The 24,450-nt window shown below is 35.2% G+C and overlaps 1 protein-coding gene across 13 annotated transcripts in view; it reads left to right on the top strand.

Annotated features, from left to right (window-relative positions):
• SEMA4D (semaphorin 4D) overlaps positions 1-24,450 on the top strand; it is a 178,783-nt gene that overhangs the window by 105,717 nt on the left and 48,616 nt on the right. For 12 of the 13 annotated variants that reach the window (XM_027874616.1, XM_027874611.1, XM_027874610.1 and 9 more), the window contains 7 exons: positions 9,944-10,316; positions 12,649-12,794; positions 15,912-15,974; positions 17,847-17,945; positions 22,132-22,225; positions 23,117-23,230; positions 23,670-23,821. In XM_027874616.1, coding sequence (XP_027730417.1) covers positions 10,208-10,316; positions 12,649-12,794; positions 15,912-15,974; positions 17,847-17,945; positions 22,132-22,225; positions 23,117-23,230; positions 23,670-23,821 — 777 coding nt within the window. In that variant the 5' untranslated portion in view covers positions 9,944-10,207. The remainder of the gene's footprint in view (positions 1-9,943; positions 10,317-12,648; positions 12,795-15,911; positions 15,975-17,846; positions 17,946-22,131; positions 22,226-23,116; positions 23,231-23,669; positions 23,822-24,450) is intronic. The other variant, XM_027874615.1, reaches the window with a different exon arrangement.

The raw sequence follows: 24,450 nt of genomic DNA, 5'->3' as shown, positions 1-24,450 counted from the left end.
CTTACAAACATACCCATGCTTCCTGCATATTCCAAAAACCTCATGTGATCCTTCCATGCACGCTAACTATCATCCTGTATTGTCTTCTGCCTTTTGTGGCTAAACTCCTTGAGAAAGCCACCTATAGTGTGTGCCTCTACCTCCTTTCCTCTCACTCTCCTCTTAACTCCTTTAATCCCCCTTGATTCCCAATCTGACTTCCAGTTTCATCATTCCACCAAAATTGCTCTCTCTGAAGTTACCAGTGATCTCTTAAATGCCAAATCTAATAGCCTTTTCTCACTTCTCAGTCTTCTTGACCTTTCTGCAACCTTTGATGGTGCCTATCACTCTCTTCTCCTTTATACTCTCTTTCTTTCTGGATTTTTGGGACACCACTCTCTCCTGATTCTCTTCCTCTCCATCTGACCTCTTCTTAGTCTCCTTCATTTGGATCTTTATCCAGGTCACACCCACTAATCATGGGTGTCCCTCTGGCTCTGTCCAAGGCCCTCTTCTCCCCTCCTTCTATACTACTTTGCTTAATGATCTCATCAGCTCTGTGCTAATGATTCTTAAATCTACCTCTCTAGCCCTAATCTCTCTGATGACCTCCAAGCTCATATCTCTACCTGCTTTTCAGACATTTTGAGCTGAATGTCCAGTAGACATCTTAAACTAAACATTTCCAAAATTGAACTCATTATTTTTCACTCAAACTTTCTTCTCTTTAAAACCTCCTTATTACTATCAAGTGTACCACTGTCCTATTTGTCACTGAAGCCCTCAAACTAGGTGTAATCCTCTATTCCTTATTCTCTCTCGTATCCTATACCTACTCTGTTGCCAAGACCTGTCAATTTTAACTTATAACATCTCTTGAATACACTCCTTTCTCTCCTCTGCCACTCTGGTGCAGGAAGTATTTTATGTGAGATCTATCCCCAAATATTTTCTGCATTTCATAGTTGTTTTAGATTGGATTTCCTTTTGTTTTTGTCCCATGATTTTGTTATATAAAAATACTGTTGGTTTTTGTGAATTTATTTTGTACTCTACAACTTTGTTGAAGCTGTTGTCCTAATTATTATCTTTGCTGATTCCATAAGTTTTTCTAAGTAAAATAGTATGTCATCAGCAAATAGGGATAATTTTATCTCTTCTTTACCTATACTTATTACTTTAATTTTTTATCTTTACTACTATTGCTAACATTTTTATGGTATGATTTTTTTTTTGCTTTGTTTGATAGTATGATTGCAAGTCCTGCTTTTTTTTAATTCATTTGTTGCATAGTCTATTTTGTTCCTATCCCTGGTTTTTATTCTGTGTTTTTCTTTGCTTTTTAGATGTATTTCCTACAAAAGAACAGATTGTGGGTTTTTGTTTTCTTTTTCAATATTTCACTCTGTTTCATTTTATTGGTTTTAATCCATTCATTATTAAAGTTGTTTAATCCATTCACATAAAAAATTATCAGTTTTATATTTTCCTTCATTTATCTCTAATATTGTTTTTTTTCTTAATTAGGTTTTTTTTTTGTTTTTCTTCTGCAATGAAAGTATTTTTTCTCTTCAGTTATCTTTAGATTAATCTGCTTTTAAGGAAACTATATTTCTACGTGGTTTCTTTTCTTCACCCTAGAGCATCTCCCCTCCTATTTGTCACCTTTTCCCCAAATTTTGTCATATTTCTCTTATTAATTCCTTTTTATTTCTTTCTTGTATTTGGTTACCTAAGTTCCTCCCCCCCCCCCCCCTTTCTTTTTGTCTTTTATCCTTTTTTTACTCCCCCTTTCCCCCAATTTTTTTCTTTTTTCCCTTTTTTATTCCTTTTTTTTTTTTTTTTGTTTTTGGTTCCCTAATTTCCCCCCCCCCCCCCCATTAAGTAGTCAAGCTAAATCCCTTTTCTCCTCCCCTTCAAATTGATTTGTTAGAGTTTAACCTTTTTAAAAAAGGATTTCTTTCTTTGGTTCTTATTATTTCTCTTCTATTTCTATTTAGGGTCTTTATTTTTAGATTCATGGCCATTATATTTAATTATTTCTGCTTTAGTCTCTGTATTCCTTATAGAATAAAGCTTCTGAGACACTAAAGCTTCTAAAACACTTTTTTTTGTCCTTTCTTCTAAAGTTTCCATTTACTACTTTTTGTAGATCTTGCTCTTTTCCTTCTGTTGTGCCTCATTCTTAGAAGTATCAATTCCTGTAGGAGACAGGTAGGATAGAAATACCGTTCCATGATAAAAATTGTCCTGTGCCTCTGATTATTCAATTCATTAATACCCCTTGCCCTCCTCGTGAAAGCTTTTGTTCCCATCAGCTATCATATCTCTTCCCTGGATCCCTATCTTCCATTGTTCTTGATGAAGTTACTTCTAGGGACTCTGATTCCTGTATTCCTGAGGCAAGGTTCTATCCATGGAGGCACAACAGAGATTGCAACAGCAGAAAGGGAATTGCTGAAGCACACATCCATGGGTCAAGTTGTGCTACTATGCTGGAGTGTGGGAGCTGGTGGGATAGCAGGTGTGTTCTAGGGATTAGCTTTCTCTGCTGTGAGTTCTTTGTTAAAGTTCTTATTTAGACTGTGGAGACACCTGCAATTGCTTACTTCTTGTACATAATTCTTATCTTGGAGAGTTTTAAGAAGCCATGAAAACTAGAGGAAATTTCTATCCCATCATCTTGTTGATGACATGACCTAGAAGTCTAGGGGAAAGAAATGGATCTTTAATGAAAGGGAAGATTTCTGAGCATTTCTGATGAAAAGATCAGTGCTGAGTTGATATTTGGAAATAGGAGTAAAGAGAAAATAAAGAGTAAAGAGAAACTTAAAATGTGTGATCAGAAAATGTCTTTACAAAGCCAAGATGGTGGAGTAAGAAGTAAGTCGCTCTTACCCTCCTGTATTAACCTCTGAAAGCCCATAAAATATCGCCCAAGGAAAAACCCTGGAACAGCTGAACCAGAAGAAAGACAGGATGTAGTAGTCCAGTAGCCCAGATTGCTTAAGGGATTAACGGGAAAGGCCCCTCTTGCCCTGGGGAAGGGGAGCAGTGCAGAATGGGAGGTGTCCTAGCAAGCTAGCGGAAAGCTCCATCTCAGCATACCAGGAGGAGATACTGAAACCCAGGTGGTGGAGCAGGCAAACACTAACACCTGGACCCCCGAGTGCCTCAGTGAGGGCTGGGGAACTGGTGGAAACCAGCGTGGAAAACCACCAGGTGCCTCAGCATTCTACAGCAACAGGGTCTCCCAGTGCCTCAGCAAAACTAAGAGAAGCAGCGCTCCAAAGGGCCCCAGGTGGATAAACACCCTGCAACATCCATCAGAAAGGTGCTGAAGAAAGCAAAAGGAAAGGAAAAGCAGGCAACCTCCAGGGGCCAGACTATCCAGTCCTACCCCTAGAGTTCCAGTGTTGCTGATTCCAGCCCAACACCAGGTAAGCTGCCAAAACTCTACAGCCTCCAACTGCCAACATCGGAGGCCCCAGCACACAAAGCCAGTGACCAGGCCTTAGGTTTCCAACACGAGAAGCTTGGATCAGTGCCCTCTGCTCCCGAGTAGGAGAGCTCAATCTCTTTAAAGGCCAGGAAATAAGCAAACACCATGAGCAAAAAGAAACATATGATAGATTCATATTATGGGAATAGTGAAGATCAAGGCAGAAATTCTGAAGAGGACATCATTGTCGACAAACCCACATGGGAAACCTCAAAAGGGAATATGAACTGGTTTGAAGCCCAAAAAGCCTTCTTAGAAGAGCTCAAGAAGGATTTTAAAAGTCAAGTGAGAGAGATAGAAGAAAAAATGGGAAAAGAAATGAGAGGTATGCAAGAAAGAGTCAAAAGCATGGAAAAGGAAGTACAAAAATTAACTGTAGAAAATGTCTTTACAATAATTTGCCATTTAGTAGGACATTAAAAGCCTCAAATGCAGAAAACCAGAAATATTGAGCGTATCCTTCATTGAATGTAATGAAATAAAAATTATAAATGGCCATTGAAGAAAGTATTAAAAATAATCTAGAGACAAAATAACTTAAGCCTAAAGAATTGATTTGTCAAAGAACAAATCATAGAAATAATAACTAATTTCATTTAAAATGGCAACAATGATAAAAAATTACAAAATATTTGGGATGGGGCCATAACAGTCCTTAGGGGAAAATATATATTTCTAAATAAATTCATCAACAAAAGACAAAATAAATCAATGAATTTGGCATATAACTAAAAATATAGTAAACCAATAAAATAAGAAACCTCACTTAAACACCAAAATAGAAATCATAAAATAAAACAAGATTAATAAAATTGGGTTAAAAACTATTGAATTAATACATAAAACTAGGAACTTGCTTTTTTTAAAACCAATAAAATAAATAAACCAATGGCTGATTTTATTTTTTAAAAAGAATGAAGAAAGCCTAATTAGCAGTATCAAAAAAAAACAAGCAAAGAAGAAATAAAAGATATTATTAGAAACTATTTTGTTCAACTATATGCCAATAGCACTGACAACTGAAATGAAATGGATAAATGTTTATGAAAATAGAAATACCCTAGAGTAACAGAACAAGAAATAGATAATTTTAACAGCCTAATCTTAGAAAAAGAAATTGAAAAGATATAAACATCTCTCAAAGAAAAAGACTAGATAGATAGATTTACAAGTAAGTGCCTTTTATCAAATATTTTTTAAAAACAATTCCAATATTATCCAAACTATTTATAAAAATAGAAGAAGAAAGGATTTTACCTAGTTCTTTCAATGTTACAAATATGGACTTGATACCTAAACCAAGGAGAGTCAAAACAAGCACAGAGGCTACAGCAATTTATCATAAAGATTTCATACTATAGATTTATAACCAGGAATTCAGAGTTGGTTTAATTTTAGTAAAATTATAAATATAAGTGACTGTATTATTAACAAGAACAACAAAAATCATATGGTTTTATCAGTAAACAGAAAAAGTTTTCAACAAAATGTAAAACCCATTTCTATTGAGGGAAAAACTAAAAAATATAGTAATAAAGCCTTCTTTAACATGGTAAATAATATATATCTAAAACCAAGAACCACCATTATATGAAACGGGGATAAACTAGAGCCCTTTCCAGTAAGAATAAGGATAAAGCAAGGATGTTCATTGTCATTATTTTGATATAGTGCTAAAAATTTTATATAATGGTATAGCAATAAGACAATAAAAAGGAATTGAGGGAATAAGCATAGACAAAGAAGAAACAAATTACCACTTTTTTTTGCAGACACTAGGATGGTGTACTTAGAAAACCCCACAGAGGCAACTAAAAAATTAATTGAAACAATTATTATCCAAGTTGCAGGATATAAAATAAACCCACAGCATTTCTGTATTCTACCAAAAGAACTCATTGGATGATATAGAAAGAGAAATTCCATTCAAAATTACTATAGAATAAACAAAATACTTAAGAGTCTAACTACTAAGATATACATAGGAACTTTATGAATAAAACCACAAAATATTAAATATAAGGTACTTAAACACACCTAAAGGAAGGATTCCTTGAACATTTTTGTGTCATGAAACCCCTTGGGAACCTGGTAATAGTCTGTGAAACTTCTTCTCCAAATAATACATAAAATAAAATACATAAGATTACAAAGTAAGCCAATTATATCACAATACAATTATTAGTATGTATATTTTTTAAAGTTCATTGAACCTAGGTTAAGAACATCTGCTGTATAGGATAAAATGAAAAATAAAAACCAAGGAGGCTGAGAGTCATCCAAATGAAATCTTCTAATAACCACTTAGCAGAAATGAGGGGCTCTCTGTAGATTAACCCAGCTCTAATTATATAACAGAGCAGTTATCTAATCTCTCTTAAGTACTCAATCTTTATCAAAGATTAATAGTTTAAAAAAAAAAAAACTTGGTTAAGTAAAGCACGTTAAGCAGAGTTTAAAATATGTGGACAAATTATTAGGTAAACTCAAGAATAGTCTAGTACATTTCATACAATATGCTAAAATTTTTAAATATTGGTCATTTTTGGTAATTACAGTATAACTGGGTTTTCACATATACACAGACTTCATCAGCTTGCTCAATTGTTGCAACTTCCTCATGTACCAAAAGCTAGAACAGATCATGCCAAACTAATCTTTTTTCCTTTTTTGTCTGGGTTACTGAGCTGTTTGTTGAGAGAAATACACTCTGTGTGTGTGTGTGTGTTTATGGTTTGTTTGGATTTAACAAAGGTTTTGATAATGTATCTCATGCTCTGCTTGTGGAGAAGATGAAGTGATGATACCTAGACAATAATATTTTTTGGATTCAGAACTGGTTGGATAGCCAGACTCAGACAGTAGTTCAGTGCCACCAAGGTAGGAGGTCTCCAGTGGGATATCCCAAGAATCAGTTCTTGGCCCTGCATTGTTTAATGCCCCCCCCCAATCACTTTGGTGAAAGCATAGATGGAATATTCATAAAATTTCAGTTTTTACAAAGCTAGTGGGAATAGCTAACACATTGATGACAGTTTGGATATCTTGAAAGTGGAGAACAGAGATATCAAATGTGAGCCAGTACAGCCAGAACCAGATTAAAATGTAATTGGGAAATGTTTAACAAAATAAATAAAAATACAGTACAACCTAGATAATATTAATTTGTATTTTCTAAGTCAATGTATGGCCTGAAGGGATCTGTTTCTGTTTAACTCCACTGGTCAAGAGCCTTTGCCTGAATCTAGTCAAAATTAAATGAAATATTCTTTAGTCTAAACTGGAATGCAAAAAAAAAATCTTCCAAGTAGACAGTAGTTCTGAAAAAGGTCTTGGGATTTTAGTGGACTGCAAACTTAATATGAGTTAGCAATTTAATGTGGCAGTCAGAAGACTGGCCTCCCTGCTGAATAAGTACAGGGTGGATGTACAGGACCAGAGAAAGAATTTGTTTATCTCAAATGAGGCTTCTGAGAACTCAGTCCTTCTTGCTCCACCTATACAACCTGACCAAAAATCTGATCATTGAAACACTCTACATAGACATCACCAAGCTTTGGTACCTGATCCAGAAATATAGCCCCTATAGGACATTCCAGTGCATAAGGCAGGATGTAATCAAACACATGGAAGCTAGCTGAAAAACTGGAAATGTCAATGATGCTCAAAACTTTTATATCCTTCTAGAAAAAACAGACAAGTGTCAGAGCCATAGGCTATAGACTTGGATAGAAAAGCAGAAAGTTCTGGACTAGGGGACTGAGGAGATTATCTGGAGCAAGTGATGTTCTTATCCTTCCACCTCCAAGGGGAATGGGACCTGAACCTGAGTACTGCAGTTCTCACAGCCAACCCAGTGAAGCAGAAGAAAAGAGCAATAATAGCAGTATCAAAGAAATATGTCCATTTCATCAGGGCTGATGGCACACAACCCAAACAGTTCCCCATTGGCGAATCATGAAGAGTGTTCTGAAGTTCTGAAGATTGTTCAACAAGGCGGAATGAGATAGAGGCTATCTGGAAGACTGATCTGTCCACCTCCAGTTATCCAGTGAAAAAAGAAGACCCCCAACAGGTGTCATCTGGTCCCAGATTGATAGGCACTCAGATGTTCCTCAGATGGTAGAGTTAGATGTCCATTCCTCCTACCACAAATGCCTAAAATCCCTAAGAACAAGGTTTTGCTATTGTAAGCAAGACTGGCCTGAGAGCGTGCTGCTGTTATGAAGACTCGGCTACATGAAGATATGGGGCGTGGGGGAGAGCATGGGGGTAGGGGTATATAACCGAGGTCATAGCCACAAGACAAATCAGCTGTCCCTGGTGGGGAGGAGAGAGGATGGTAGCAAAGAAGGAGGCTGTGGAGCCCCATGCTGAATAAATATATTTTTCTTTTAAAAAAAAAAACCTCAATATGAGTCAACAATTTAACGTGGTGGCCAGAAAAAAGCACTGCTATCTTTGGCTTCAGGGCAGCTAGGCAGTGCAGTGTATACAATGTTGAGCCCGGAGTCTAGAATACCTAAGTTCAAAATCTGACCTCAGACACTTACTAGCTGTGTGACCCTGGGCAAGTCACTTAACCCTGTTTGCCTCAATTTCCTCATCTATAAAATGAGCATGAGAAGGAAATGGCAAACTACTCCATTATGAGGTCATGAAGAGTCAGACACGAATGAAATGACTGAACATCTTTGGCTTCATTGGTGTCATGCTGGAAAAGGGCAGCTAGGTGGCACAGTGGATAGAGTACCGGCCCTGGATTCGGGAGGACCTGAGTTCAAATGCAGCCTCAGACATATAACACTTACTAGCTGTGTGACCCTGGGCAAGTTATTTAACCCCATTGCGTAGCCCCCCCCCAAAAAAAAGGAAAAGAAAGGCATAACTTCCAGTGATTGGGAGGTGATTGTCTCTCTGTATTCTGCCATTCTCAAAACTCATCTGAAGTTCTATGTTCAGTTCTGGGCACTACAGTTAAACAAGGACATTGATAAGCTGAAGAGTATCCAGATAGGAGCAACCAGGATAGTGAAGGACCTTGAGTCCATGTTATTTGAGGATCATTTGAAAGGGACTAGGTATGTTTAGCCTAAAAAAGAGAAGACTAAGAGGGAAACATTTAAGTACTTGAAGGGCTATAATATGGAATAGGGTTTAAAATTGTTTTGTTTGGCCCAAGAGGGCAGAACTAGGAGCAATACATGGAAGTCTTCAAGAAGCAAATTTAGTCTTGATGTTAAGAAAAAATTCTTAACAATTAGAGCTGTCCAAAAGTGAAATGGACTGTCTCAAAAGGTAGTTGGTTTCTCGTCATTGGAGGTCTTGAAGCAGTCTGAATGATTCCCCTGGTGAAGATATTATTATATTGGGAATTCCTTTTGAGGTTCAGTTAAACTGGGTGACTACTATATTCCCTTCTAACTGTTAAACTCTATGATTATGTAAAAGATAAATTATGTGACAGTTGTTTGAGACTAATTTCACAGCATGACTAAGTTTTTTTTTTTTTCTGCTCATTTTGAAGCTTCTTGTCAAAAGTATAGTATATCCCTGGGTGTTAATTTAATCTCGAGGAATATTTATGAACTGACTGAGAGCAGAGAAGAGAAAACTACAGAACCACCTGTTTAACTTGATTACAGAGGAAATAGAGAAGGGGAATGGGAACTATACACCCTTCATCCTCCAACATCTCTGTAATTGCAATTTTTATCTTTCCTGACTCAGCTTTCAGGAATCTTTGGCAGAAGAGTAGTAGGCAAAGCTCTGTGCCTACATGGTCTTCCTGTAGATAGAATGCATAAAAGCCTGCTTAAATGCAAAATGTTTGGTAGCTCATAGCTTACCATTTTATATGTCTTTATGACAATCCATTGGTATTCGCCTTTCTTTTGCCAAAATTGCCTTGTTACATATACCATACTAGGACTGATATTTTCTCCCTGACATCAGCAATGTTAATGGAGTAGAAAAGAGAATGTTTCAAAGAGAAACAACCGAATTGATTTCCACAACTTTTAATTTCACTGCCACTTAGAAAATTGGGGAAGTCCTTTTATTGATCACACTTAAGCCTCTTTCTGTAGGTCTCCACTGCACTCTGAGGTATTGGATTAGTGAGGTCAGAAAGGCATTAAGATCTTGGATTTTTCTTCTCTTGGAGTCTGGCAGCAGAGAATCTCTCTATGTTGGAATTCCTTTTCTTGTACCCTTCTAGTTCAGGAATTCCCAATCTTTTCACATTGGTAAGCACTGATATGGATCTAAGCTTGCCACACTGTAAGTATTCCTCTTCCCTGTACCTGCTAAACTTTTTTATAACAGACTTCACAAGAAGGAAACCATAAGAAAATATTTCTCAAATTTTCAAAGACAGAGCAAAAAAAACCTGAAAATCAGAAATGATTACTTCATGATTTTAGTCTTTTAACCACTTTCATTTTCACTCCTCTACAGTTACATTTTCTGTCAAGACCGTGGAGAAGAATGTTCTTCAAAGACAACATAATATTTAAGAAGAACCCCATGTGTGGAGTTTCTCTTCATCTGTCATGCTGGAAAAGGAGTATTCCTTCAGAGAAATAACCTTTTGGATGCCTCCATTTATGAATTTATTTGCATGTTATTAATTCTTACTTTGTTGCATTCAACAATTTTTCCCTGTGATATACAATAAGTTGAAGACATTTGCTCCTGCAGCTGTTCAACAGCTACCCCCCCATGAAGATGCTTAATATGGCTTTAAATGGACTCTTTATAGTTTTGGTTTTGTCATTTGGAACAACAGTTGCTTTTGGTCCAATACCTAGAATCACTTGGGAGCAGAGAGGTAAGAATAAAACTTGGACAGACATGTTCAGAATTTTTACTGGTTTTTGGTGCATAATGATGGGTTTTCACCTGAGTGTTTATTTACTTAAACATTAAGCCTTTAACTAAAAAGCTATTAAGGTCATTTAAGCTGCTAGCCATTAAGCATTCAATTAGAATTAATTGCAAGGTCAGTCTCCTGCTGTATTTCAAATTTATCATTGTATGAAATCATGACTAGAAGAATACCATTAAAAAACCTATTACTAATAATTGTAATTTCACGTCATAGATCTATTACGATGTATTATGCTTTAGAATCTAAGTTATTAAAGTTAATTTTCACATTTAGTAATAAAGATATGCTCCTAGAGATCTTTCTCTTTAAGATCTTACTTATTGTTATTTTTTAAACAGAGTAAAAATTTATCTGTATCCTGGTTTGTAAATGAAACTGTGTACCCATTGGTTTGATGTTAACAACAAAAAGAAACCTAAGAGTAATTAACAGTGTTCATTGTCATATTTTTTGCTGCTGCGTTAAGAAAACTACAATTCTAAGCATTTCATGTTTCTATGGACTAGAACAGAGGTGGGGAACCTGTGGCCTTAGGGCACACGTGCCTTCTAGGTCCTCGGGTGCAGCCTTTTGACTGAGTCTAAGTTTTATAGAACAAATCCTTTTATTAAAAGGATTTGTTCTGTGAAGTTGGATTCGGTCAAAGGGCTGTACTTGAGGACCTAGGGTCCCCATGTGGCCTCATAGCCACAGGTTTCCCGTTTCTGGATTAGAACATTGAAATGATGTCTAACTCCTTAAATTTATCATTAGCAGCTTAGCTTTATGAAAATTGTTTTTTTTGGTTATTCGTTAGTTTATGCCTCACAAGGACAATGATCATTTTATTATCTACTATTTCATGATAGAGTGGATTTAACAGAGGTTTTAATAAAGTATCTCACATCATGCTGGTGGAGAAGATGAAGTAATGCTGACTAGAAAACAATGCAATGACATGGATCTCTATGCATCCTTAAAAAGCTGTGTTCACAGTGATCTCAGTATTAAAAGATATTTTGAAATAAGGGATGCTTCTTTCAGTAAGGATATCATTGCACATCTCTCCTAACTGACAAAATTGGGAAAAATAGGCAGTATTTATTGAATTCTTACTCTGTGGAAATCCAAGAGACATTGACTACTTGAGGCCAGTAGTTCAGGAGGGAAAATGGCACTGGCTCTTCTTTGAAAAATATGCTACCAACTATCTTACGTAACTGTTACTATTGTCCTTAGTAGTAAATATAGATGGAAAATAAATAGTATCTGTTTTTATTGGTTTTTAAAATACTGAAGTAAAATGTTTAAGTGATTACATGGTACAGTAAAAAGAACACTGGCCTTAGAATCTTGGATGACATGCATTCAAACCCTATTTCTGATTCTTACTACCTCTGTGAAGTATTTAACCTCCCTAGGCCTCAGTTCTCTCATTTGTAAAAGGTGTAAGCCTCTCTGGTCTTTTTTAGAGTTAGATCCATAATCCTATTATCCTGTGGATATGCAGATCCTCAAAGTGAAGCTCTTGGTACTGTAACTGACCAACTGTAGTCAGTTAAAACAAACAAAAAAAACCTTAGCTAGACAAAATTTAAATGGATAATTGTTATTGTGAAGCTTCCCAGATAAAGGTGTGGTGTTTTGCTTCTAAACCACCTAATAAAGGACATTTTCAGTTAACAATTTACATGTAAATTGTTACAGAGATTCAATGGAGGCAGTTTGGTATAGTAGAAAGACAGTTGGGTTTGGAGTCAAAGGACTTAATTTTGAATCCAGGCTCTGCTACTTACTGTGTTACCTTGGGCAAATAATTTAATCTCTCTGGGCCTCATTTTCTTCATCAGTACAATAAGGAAATTGAACAAGATGGCCCCTAAAATCCTTTCCAGTTCTATTTTAGTACCTTCTAAACTATTATTCTATAATCCTATGAGGTTGGGTTATAAATTTTTTACTGTAACCTAGTATCCAAGAAAGTAGAATTGGGTCAAATATATTATCCATGAAAGTTGGCACTTTTTAAACAATCAAGATGCCAAGTCTCTCCTATCAAGATATAAGAATTACCTGTTACTTAGTAGTTACCTTTTTAGTGTTCTAGGTTAGTGACCTAATCCTGAGATAAATGCAGTGTGGTTCTTTTGTTACTATTTCATAGTGTCTTAATTAGACTGAGATATTGCTTTGGAGATAGCATCAGTAAAATGCCCAAAATAAATTACTACCTGTGCTGAAAATATTCTCATTATTTACTCAGTTGTGTAATTTTTTTTTCCCTCCTTCACAGAAGTACGTCTTACACATTTTCAGGAGCCAGGAATCTCAAACTATTCAACTTTGTTGCTAAACAAAATAAAAGACACTTTGTACATAGGAGCCAGAGAAGTGATTTTTGCTGTGAATTCACTTAACATTGCTGAAAAACAGCATGAGGTATGGACACATTTTTATTTCCCATTTTAGTTTTCTTTCCACATTCTTCCAACCAAATGCATATATTTCAATTCAATTAAAATCAAGTCAAGAAATAAATATTAAGCACCTAGTGTGAATATAAGACATTGTGCTGGAAAAACAAATAGATAAATTAAACAGTACAGCTTGTATTTTATTGGGAATATAGGACATGTGCACAGATAAGTAAATACAAGAAATTTGACGAGGAAGAGTACATTAATAACTCTTCTTATCCATGATCTGCCATAGATTTTCCAAAGAGAATCTACTCAATATACTAGTAGGTGACTCTTCTCTTGTTCTCTTAATATCTCAGTTTATCAATGTACCATACCATTCTGACTGTCCAACTCTTATCTCCTATTCTAATTACGTGACGAGCCCACCTCTTTTTACAGTCCCCAATCATGTATTTTGCCACAGTTCTAGTTAGAGTATTATGATGATGGTATGACTTGGGGGGTTAGGTAGATGACATCCTTAAGATCATGATTCCTCTTTGAATTAAGGAAGAAGGAATATTAAAGGGAGATAGCAAAAACACTTGAAAGTTCACAATTTAATAATGAAAAATCTCTTCATTTTAAAACTCATATTTATTTTATACTACCACCTAATCATGAGTTTTAATGCCAGAAAGAAGATACTTATCTTGTACTGGAATTATTTCTGCCTTCATAACATCCAGACTTTCATATGATCTAATTGTATTTAAAGTTGGCTTCAGTATATCTCAATGATGAAAATAATTTTGTAAATGTTCTAATGGCTTTTAAAACCTTGAAGAATTGAGCTAAGGATCATGAGGCTTTTTTTTTTTTAATTCTTAAGATTGGATGTCCCTCTCTCACCCAGGCTAGACATTCTATGGCTACTCATGAGCCCAGTCCCACTGTTGATAGGCAGGGAATTTTTGAACAGCTTCATTTCTGACCTGTGCTTTAGGCTGGGAGCTTCCCATATTGGTGCTAAACTTAGTGCAGATACCCACTCAGGTCAACCCACTGTACCTCAGAACTTCCAAGCTTAAGAGAACCACCAGCCTTAGCTTCCCTGATCATAAGGATTACAAGCATGTGCCACCAAACCAGGCCATCAAGTCATATTGTAGAAACTATCTGCTTTTGCTGAGTGAAGATAACATTTTTGGTGGGGAGAAAAACACCTAATAACTAATGATTTGCAGAAGATCTTTGCACTTCCTATAAAGTACTTGTATGAAAATACTTCAAAGTACAAAATACACCTGAAAATATTGAATCCTAGCATTTTAGAATTAGAAGAAGAGACCTTAGAAATCATCCAATCCAACCTCTTTCTTTACTCTTTTCATAACACTGGGAGAAAAAATCAATTTTATCATCAGTTATGAAATATTGCAAAGAAAAGTCAGCTACTATAAATAGTGTATCTTACTTATCTTCTGCTCTGTGCCTCCCAGTAAAATAATTTGGAAGGCAACAAACTTAAGCTTTTGCCTACAAGTTGATTTTTGTCTACATGTATCAGATGCAGGGATTATTTAGAACCATGTTTTGTTTTTAAAGTTTTACTCCATTTGGTCAAAGTTCACCAGATATCCAGTGGAAACTACTTCTAATGTATTTGGAAGTCTTTCCTTTTTGTATCATGATATTAGTAGATTTACTCTTCTTGAATTAAGTCCTCATCATGTATAAAGAAATTGTTGTGGTCATCTTCATCCTCACTTTGGCTTATGTCTAAAATTGGGTTCCTCTGCAATAATGAAAGAATTTTTGCCTCTCAGAAATAAGCAATTGCAAAACTCAGCTCATATTCTGGAGGCAGTTAGGTGGCACAGTGATTATAGCATCAAATTCAACTTCCTCACTTCAAATTTGGTCTTACACACTTACTAGCTATGTGACCCTAGGCAAAGTTAAACCTGTTTGCCTCAGTTTTTTCATCTGTAAAATGAGCTGGAGAAGAAAATGGCAAACCATTCCAGTATCTTTGCTTAGAAAACCCTGGGGTCATGGGGTCATAAAGAGTCAGGCAAGACTGAAATAAAAAAATTCATATTCTGAGTAAAATTCAATGAACTATTTTCAAGAAAAAGCTCTGTATTCATGACATTTTGCCTAAGAGAGAAAAAAAACACTGAGGTCTCCCACTGTATCCAGTTGTCCTCATCTATTATCTAGCCATTGGACCCATATGGGTTCCAGAGGAGAAAGTGAGGCTGGTGACTTTGCACAGCCCTCCCTCACTTAAATCCAATTCACTTGCAAGTCCGAGTCATGGCATCATCTTCCTGATGTCATGGTCCTCTTTGAGAATGAAGGATGAACCACAACTAACAGATATTCAAAATAAAAACCTGCATTTTCTATTTCTATACTGAGATATTTTGATAGTTTAAAAAAAATCATTGATTTTTCTTTCTTTTATTTTTATATTAGTTTTTTGATATAGCTTTTGTCCAGTGAACTCATCTCTATAGCAAAAACAACCACAAAAATAAAACAAAAAGTTCAGCAAAACCAACCACATGTGACAGTATATATTTAGTATTCCATCTCTCTACCATCCTGAGGGAGGATATGTTTTATGATCTGCTCCACAAGATCAGGGATGGTCATTACGTTTAATCTGATTTCAGTTGCTTTTTATGGCTGTTTCATTTACATTATTTTTGGTTTATTAAGAGAGCAGGGAGAAGTTTGATATAAGAGAATTCTTAGAAATTTGAGAGAAATTTTATATTGCTTCATTTTATTTTTTCAATACTTTAAAGCCATTTAATCTTTCTAATTTAGCTATTATTATATTTAATAAAACACAGGAAATTTTTAATGAAATTTAATTGCTCCTACCACCATTACCAAAAGAAAGTGGTTTGAAAATAGACATCATAATTAGTAGCTTTATCCAACTCCAGGATTATTCACAGTGATGGGTATGAAATTGGCATTTTGAAATTCAGTTTTTACAACACAGTATTCTGGAGGTTAATAGCAGTTGTCTATGCATTTGTTCATACTATATGCTTTTGGAGTTGTTCATTATACTGCCACTAGTCTTGTAAAACTTTAAAATCTACTGAAATTGGTTCTTTTTCCCTCCCACCAGGTATACTGGAAAGTTACTGAAGATAAAAAAGCAAAATGTTCTGAAAAGGGCAAATCTAAACAGGTAACTTGTTTTCATTCAGCTTGTCACAAAATATAATCTGAATATTTTAACTCCCGAAGTCCACTGTTCTGAAATGTAGGCCAGTTATTTGTTTCAAACAATGATAAGTTTCAAGGACTTTGCAAATCTCCTTCAAGCTATTATCACTTATTGGTTACTTCTGAACTAGTGAGAGTAGCTCATAATAGTGACCTGAAACACTTAGTGCAGAAAGTTATTTTGGACCTATGGTAATTGCCTTGTTTGTTACTCATGCTTATTTGTTTTGGGCTTCCCAAGGCAGCCTAGCCTAATTTATAAAGTGGTTTCTAGGTATTCTAGAAGGAACCTATGTTTTCAGTCTACTAATGTCATGACCCACTTCCTCTTTTCCCTCTACTTAAAGCCAGTGCACTGTCCTTTTTCTGAATAATATCTAAAACAATGTCCCTAATTTACAGTTTAGATTCTTGAGTTGTGAAATTAAAATAGTCCCTATAAATAGTAGACCTCAGAAACAAGACAATTTTTGGTTCTTTAAGAGTTATTTTAAAACAAGACAAAAGTATGTTTTATATTAGACATTAACTTAGAATTGGACCACTGTGGTTGGAGCCCATCCTAGAAGTCTAGAGTTTAGTTCTAGTTCTGACATTAATTGATTTTTTTGTGCCTAGTTCAACTAAGCTAGATTGTTCTCTCATCGAGTTCTTCCACTTAACAAACATTGACCTGTGTGCCTACACCTCATCAGAGATTCCATCACCCTTGTTTGCCCTGTCTGTGATTCCCTTATTTTCTTCCATTATGCTTTCTTCCCATTCCTGTTGAATGCCAGTGGTCACATGTCAAAAGAAAAGTTGCCAAGTACCAAAGTTTGTCTGTTTACCTCACTGGCTGAGTAGGAGATATGTGGTCAAGGAGGATTATCATTGCAAAGTGTTTTTGTAGCTATGAATTACTTCTAGCCCATTTAAAAATACATATATTTTTCTTAGCTGAGTTTATCACTGACCTGGCCATATAGTACTAATGGATTCTTAAATGCTTTTTGTTTCTTTGCTTAGGAGATCTTTATTCTCCTTCTTAATTGTTGTCTTAGCATTAGACATCTCCATTCCCATGTACAGTGGTGGGCCCTTAGCGTTCTCAGTATTAGAGAGATATCATTGCAAGGAACAAGGTTTGCCCCACACAGTCCCTTGTAGGGAATACTGTAGTTGGGGGATTCCTTTGTTATATGGGTTGGACAGGCCAGCTGCTGAGCTCCCTGTCAGTGCTCCCATTTTCTGTGCTTGTGATACTTGTTTGGATGTGCATCACACATGCCAGTTTCACTCTGTTTATGTTTCATCCCTTTGGCATAGTATAGGAACTTCACCCAGCTACTTGACTCGCTGTGAAACTGTATTCTCTGTTAAATACATTCTGAGGAAGGAGAGGGAAAGTTCAGGAGAGGGAAAGTTCAGGAGTAGGAAATCCGAGGGACATCTCTGTACTCTTGCTAGCATGCCAGTTGGCATGAACTTGGCAGTAGTTCAGGCAATAGATTGAATGGTCTGGGTGTTTCTATAAGAGTCTTGAGTTATTTTCTAAATGTGCTTTCTGAGCCAAAATTATAGATGACCTTTTTTGCTTTGTTGTTATCACTCTTTTTTCAAGTAGAAATCTGTATCTAAACTAAAGTCAGTTTTGCACTTGTATAGCAATCTGACAGTTGTAATGATGGAATGAGTCAGGTCAGCTTCAGGGTCTTGCTTGGCTTTACAATAAAATTAAATGTGGCAATGCATTTTCTAAAATTCATGAATAACAAGTAAATGAAGTATAATTGAGAATCTGTCATTAATTAGTTAGGTAATTTTTTTATCTGCCTTTTTTTATTCATTACAGACAGAGTGTCTCAACTATATCCGAGTCTTACAACTCCTTAATGATACTGTTCTATATGTGTGTGGTACTAATGCATTTCAGCCAACTTGTGATCATCTGGTAAGGTTTATCAAACTTTACATTAAGAAAATACAGTCAGAATGTAAAATGCCATGAAACTTTTTGACAGCACTAATGAACTAATCTCAATAATCCCAGTCAAGCAGGTTTATATGTCACTTATATCTTAAGGACCATGGTGGTACCAATCAGTCAAAATACACTTACTACATTCTTACTATATGCCAGGCACTATGTTTAAGCAGTGGGGATACAAAAAGAATCTAAAGATAATCCCTGCCCTCAAGAAACTCACAATCTCATGATCATGGTGTTTCATGATCACCTTCACATTCATTTTTGTTATTTTCTTTGCCACTATGCAAAGTTTAAAGTCATTAGATGGAATTTGCTTTCTCTAAATCAACTTTTAATACTCTGCTATATTACATTAAAACAGTAGTGTGCCATAATGAATAGAGGGTCAGTCTTAGAGACAGAAAGACCTGGAATTATGGGGTCAGGCCTCACTCAGACCAGTCCAGTGGTTCAGGTTCAGGAATACAAGGAAATGTGATACTTATAGACTATCTTACATATAATAAATAAGAAATTCACAATAGCACACAAAGAATATTTAGCAAGGATTCAGCTACCTTTGTTTCCATACAGAAACTCATCTGATCAGAAGGACACATATTTGACTTCCACAACAGTGAGATATTTTCTAAGTCTTAGGGACTTGGACTCTATTTTGAGGCTTTTTAGGCATTAGGAGACCAAGAAGTTTCATCAATAGCTCAAGCCCTGATCTCACATCTCAAGGACAACTTCCCTGCCTTGTATGGAAAAAAGAATCAGTATGCAAGGCAGGGATCCTAGTAGCTATCACGCTACCGCATCTGGGGTCTGACATATACTGGCAATATGACCATCGGTGTGTCACTTAACGTCTCAGAGCCTCAGATGATAATTTATAGACGAGTTGCCTTTCTGCACCTACTGGATCTAAATAACAAGAACATGCTTTGTTCAGAATGTGACTTAGCATAATGCTAAAAAAAAAAAAATGTTAGTTCTCAGTACTCTGTGATCCACCTTTCTTTCACTAAAATTTTAACTTTTCTTAATTTTGCTAGGTAGCCTTAGCTATGGTAACAGTTTTTGTTTCACTGTATTTCAAAGACTAAAGCTAGAAAAATTTGAAGGCATGTTAAGGAATTCTCATATGTCATTTGACTTGAGTTTCTGCTACTTCTGACCTTGGAATGTCACCATTCTTTATGCTGATCTTGACTCTGCCACTGCTAAAATGTTTTAACAGCTATTTTAGATGTAAATTGTTTTCTGCTTCTGAAATTCTTTTCTTTTCTTTTGGGCTTCTATGTTAGGTTTTCTATGTAAGTGTTGAGGCCTAGGGTATTTACTTAGTTATTTTCAGAAACAGGATTCATGTTCTTTCCCTTTGATTAACTTCCTGTCTGTTCCTGCAGTCTTTGTTAGAATCTCCTTCTTTGTTTTGAGAATCCTTAAATTCTCAAAATTTCTTGCTTTTGACAGACTTATTCATCCTTTTTTAATAGAATTTTTTAAAAAAAATTTTGAATTTAATCATCAGAAAACACATTCAAGCATACAAAGATCAAAAAAGAAGATTGCATATGGAACTGTGAACTTCTGTTATTTAATCCTTTTCTCAAAAAGCTCCCCAACCACTCACAGTTTCTTTATTACTTTATTTCACATTACTGATGTCTAGGTGAATTAGTTAAGAAGATTTGATCTACAACACCTGGGTAGGGAGTTTTCTTAGACTTTTAGGACCCCTAACATGAAATACTCAATATTAAGGTCAATATGGGTTTCTTTGAGAACAAAAGACAAACAACAATAAGGAAATAAGAACATTTTGTACACATGTATACATACATCTTTGCATCCATGCATATCATGTTTATTTAATTGAACTGAACTGATGACATAGAGATCTAAAAGAGAAAAATCAAACTTCTCTCTTCTGTCCCACATTACTGAGGGTGCCTGGTAAGTGTTTTTTTGAAAAAATAGTATAACAAAAACATCAATTCACTTATTTTTTCACAATATTTATCCTTATTTTATAAGGATGAATCAGATAACAAGAGGGCCAGACATCAGAGATTTATTTGGGACAAACAGATTTCTAGGACCATTATACATTCATTTCAATCTCCATACCACCCACATCTTTAGTACTTTACAGTTTGAATAGATGTTCATTTCAAGAACTTTACTTGCCAAGGCAGAAAAGTGCACTAAATCATTTTAGAAAAATTTTAGTCAAAGATGGATTTGAAACAATGGACTTGGAGTAAAAAGAGATTTGAGTTCAAGTGGCATTTGTTAACTGTATAACCATGAGCAAGTCACTTAATCTCTCTGACCCTCAGTTTTGGTATCCATAAAATGAGTATAATAGTACCTATAGCAACTACTTCCCAGGGTTTTTGTAAGGATCAAATAAGATTATGGCTGTAAATAACTTTACAAACCGTAAAATGCATTATTTATTATATACCATCATCCCTATACTCTCTAATCTTCAATCTCTTTCAACCCATTGGTTTCTTCCCTGCTGCCTACAAACACACCCAAGCCTCCCCATCCTAAAAAAATCCTCATTAGATTCTAGTATGACTCAGCTGTCACATATCTCTCTTCCCCTTCTCAGCTAAATTAGTTGAAAAAAGTCATTTACATTTAATGTATACACTTCCTTTCTTCTCACTGTCTTCTAAACCCTCTGCAATCTGACTTCTGATCTGATCATTCAAATGAAATTGTTCTCTCTAAAGTTATACATGATCTCTTGATTGACAAATCTAATGAATTCTCATCCTTCTTGACACTATTGACCACCATTACCTTCTGGAGACTCTGAAGTTTTGTGACACTGCTATCACCTTCTACCTGTCTGACTACTCAGTCTCTTTTGCTTCATCTTCTTCCTTGCCACACCCACTAACTATGAGTGTCCTTGAATTCTCTGTCTTAGATCCTCTTCTGTTTTCTCTGTATTCTCCAATTGCTGATCTTGTCAACTTGATAGGTTCAATCATCATCTCCATGCTGATGATTCCCAGATCTATCTATCCAACCATAGTCTTTCCCCTAAATTCCAGTACCACATCACCAACTGCCTGTTGGACATTTCAAATGATTCCTGCAAGGATCTCAAGGCCAACATGTCTAAAACAACACTCATTATCTTTTATTGTAAACCCATCCCTTTTCAAACTTCTCTCTTATAGTCTAGAGCATTACCATCCTTCCAGTCACCCAGTTTCTCAACCACCATGTCATCCTCAGCTCCTTGCACTCACCCACATATCTAATCAGTTGCATTTCAAATCATGTAATTTTTTTTTTTCTCGGTAGTTTTAGTCACATATCTCCTCCACCTACACAGTCTACCCTATTTCACATCTTCATCACCTCTCACCTGGAATATTGCAATAGTCTTCTAGTTGTAATTCTTACCTTTAAGCCTCAACTCAAGCACTATCTCTTCCCCAGATGCTAGTACTTCCCTGCTACAGCTACCTTGCAACTATTCTGTATTGTCTTCTATGTATTAATTTAAATATATGTTGTTTTTCCTTTAGAATATAAGCTCTTGAGAGCAGAGGGTATTTTCACTTTTTCTTTGTGTCCCCCATGCTTCGCACAGTGCCTGCAATAAGGGCTTAATAAATGCTAATTAATTGATCTAGATAAATTAATTAGAATTCTTCAAGTATTACAATTTATTGAAATTTTATTGGTAGCATGTATTTTTAGCTGGTATATAGATCTAGTCTGTGTTCTTCATCCTTTCTCTGTTTATACTTTTTTCCCTCAAGTATTAAAAACATTTTCAAGTTATCTCATAATTGAGCCTTTTTGCTTTACTTAAGATTGAGTCCAGAAATGCTATTTAAAAAAAGATGCAATTCTTACTGTATAAATGTAAAATTCTTATGAATTAATGTTACTAATTATTAATTAATTTTTTAGATGTTAGATGTTCTGGCCTCAGACACTTAGTTATATGACCTTGGGCAAGTCACTTTATTTTTGCCTGCCCCGGTTTCCTCAGCTGTAAAATGAAGATAATAATAGCACCTACCTCCCAGGAGGTACTATATAAATGCTAGCTGTTATTGTTATTAGCTTATGATCACATTTATTTTGCTTATCCTTCTGTTAAACTCTCTTATCACTGCAGCTTTTAAAAACATTTGAACTTGTTGGTAAAAATGAAGATGGTAAAGGCAGGTGTCCATTTGATCCAGCACAAAGCTATACATCCATTATGGTTGGTAAGTGCTGTCTGTTATTACTTTAACAGGTATTTTTTTATTTTGTTATTTATTTGTTTTGCCCCATTTTAATACTAGATGCTCTTTAAGAATATCCATATCATTTAAATATGGATCTTAATAAAAGTCATTCAACATTTCAAAAATATATGAATTATTGTTGGCATCAAAAATCAAATTTACTCTTTTTTTTAATCTAGTTTTGTATGTATGTATGACTTTTTTCAACTAATTTAGCTGAAGAAGGGGAAGAGAGATATGTGACAGCTGAGTCATGCTAGAATCTAATGAGGATTTTTTTAGGATGGGGAGGCTTGGGTGTGTTTGTAGGCAGCAGGGAAGAAACCAGTGGGTTGAAAGAGATTGAAGATTGGAGAGTATGAGGATGATGGTATATAATAAATTATTATTTGTATGTACTATTTGTATGTATTATAAGAATACTTATGCAGACTTTATCATATTTCCTCTGGGTAAATAGTAGACACTTCTGTTTGTGTAGTCTTTTTTGAGTTTCACCTTGGTTTTCTGAGGTCATACATGTTTATGCACTAAGTGTGTGATGTGTCCACTGTAATTATGTTATATACAAGACAATGTATGTAGTTGTGTAGGTGTGTTGGAATTACATGTATATGTTTAGTTGTTTCTTAATTCAATACAATATAGTCTAAAAACATAAAGCAAAGTAAAATCAAACCTCAAAGAAAAGTAACAAGAGATAGGAATAAACAATAGGACCTACTTCAACCTGGAGAAATTTGTTTGTTTATTCTCCAAGTAGAAAAAAATATTTATATTGTTGTAATGAAGAACTTTTTTTCATTATTGTGAGCCATTTATTGGATTTGAAATGTTTGTTTCTTTTTCTTCCTTTCTAACACACTAAAGATGGGGAGCTTTACTCTGGGACATCCTACAATTTCTTGGGAAGTGAACCCATCATTTCTCGAAATTCCCCTCAAAGTCCCCTGAGAACAGAATATGCAATACCTTGGCTTAATGGTAAGAAAATTTTAAAGAAACTTAACAAAGAATGAGTTTTACTGCATTATTTCTTGTAAGACTTCTAGAAGAGACCAACTTTCACTGAGTTCTTGATTTTTGCTTCCCCTCCTATTTGATGTGGCTACACATTTTTTATTGATCTTTTCCTTTTTTCAACATCACTTTCACTTCCCAATAACTGCTCCTACCCCTAAGAAACCCTTCCCTTTTAACACTGTGCCTACTCCCTGAACCCAAGATTTTCACTCTCAAATCAGTCAGACAATCTTGGTCTGTGCCCCCTGTCACCTCACCCCCAACCTCTCAACTTTCTCCTGCTGATTTATAGACATCTGTTATACAAATGAGGGAATCAGAAAAAACTCTGTAAGGTATTGAATAGAATTAAGTTATATATTGTGTGTGTAAGACACTAATTTTTGCTTTGAATTTACAGAACCTAGTTTTGTCTTTGCTGATGTGATCAGAAAAAATCCAAATAGCACAGATGGAGAAGATGACAAAATCTACTTCTTTTTCACAGAAGTGTCTGTGGAGTATGAATTTTTTGGAAAATTAATGATTCCCAGGATAGCTAGAGTATGCAAGGTAGGACACATAAATAATTTCTTTTTACTTATGTGAGAAGATATACCTGGAAATCTATGATCTTAACCATTATGATTTTTTAATCGATCTGCAGTGGACATATATTTGATCTTGGTACAATCTAGTGATTTCCTGTGAAAATGATTAAATGCTTGCCCAGCATGATTATTAACTTGAACTCCATTTCTCATGATTAATTTGTTAAAATTTTGAACCATTAGTTTTCTTCTTTCCTAAAGTTTCCTTAGCTTACAGACTTTTAGTGAATGCTTTTCCCTAAAGTCAGAGTATGTCTACTTTCTCTTCTCTAGCTGGGAAAAAAATAATAAATAAAATATCAAACTTCTATAATAATTCTATAGTTATAATTATTATATAACAAAATATCAAACTTCTGTATACCACAGAAAATGACCAAGGAATCAGACTTTCTGTTTAATGTAGTAACTAAATTATAGTCAAATTATGATTTAATTTTATCACCTCTGGGTAGTATGTGTGTGTGGGTGTGAGATCATCATCAAATTTGAAGATACCGTGATGAAGAGGGATAGCTAACATACTGGATGACAGAGTTGGCATCCAAAGGACTTCAGCACTGTGCTAAATCTTATAGGATAAAGTTAAGT

Source organism: Vombatus ursinus, unplaced genomic scaffold, assembly GCF_900497805.2.
Source record: "Vombatus ursinus unplaced genomic scaffold, bare-nosed wombat genome assembly UNPS02014807.1, whole genome shotgun sequence".
Classification (NCBI taxonomy): Eukaryota; Metazoa; Chordata; class Mammalia; order Diprotodontia; family Vombatidae; genus Vombatus; species Vombatus ursinus.
Note: the sequence above shows the minus strand (reverse complement) of the source record. Positions and strands in the feature narration are given on the sequence as shown.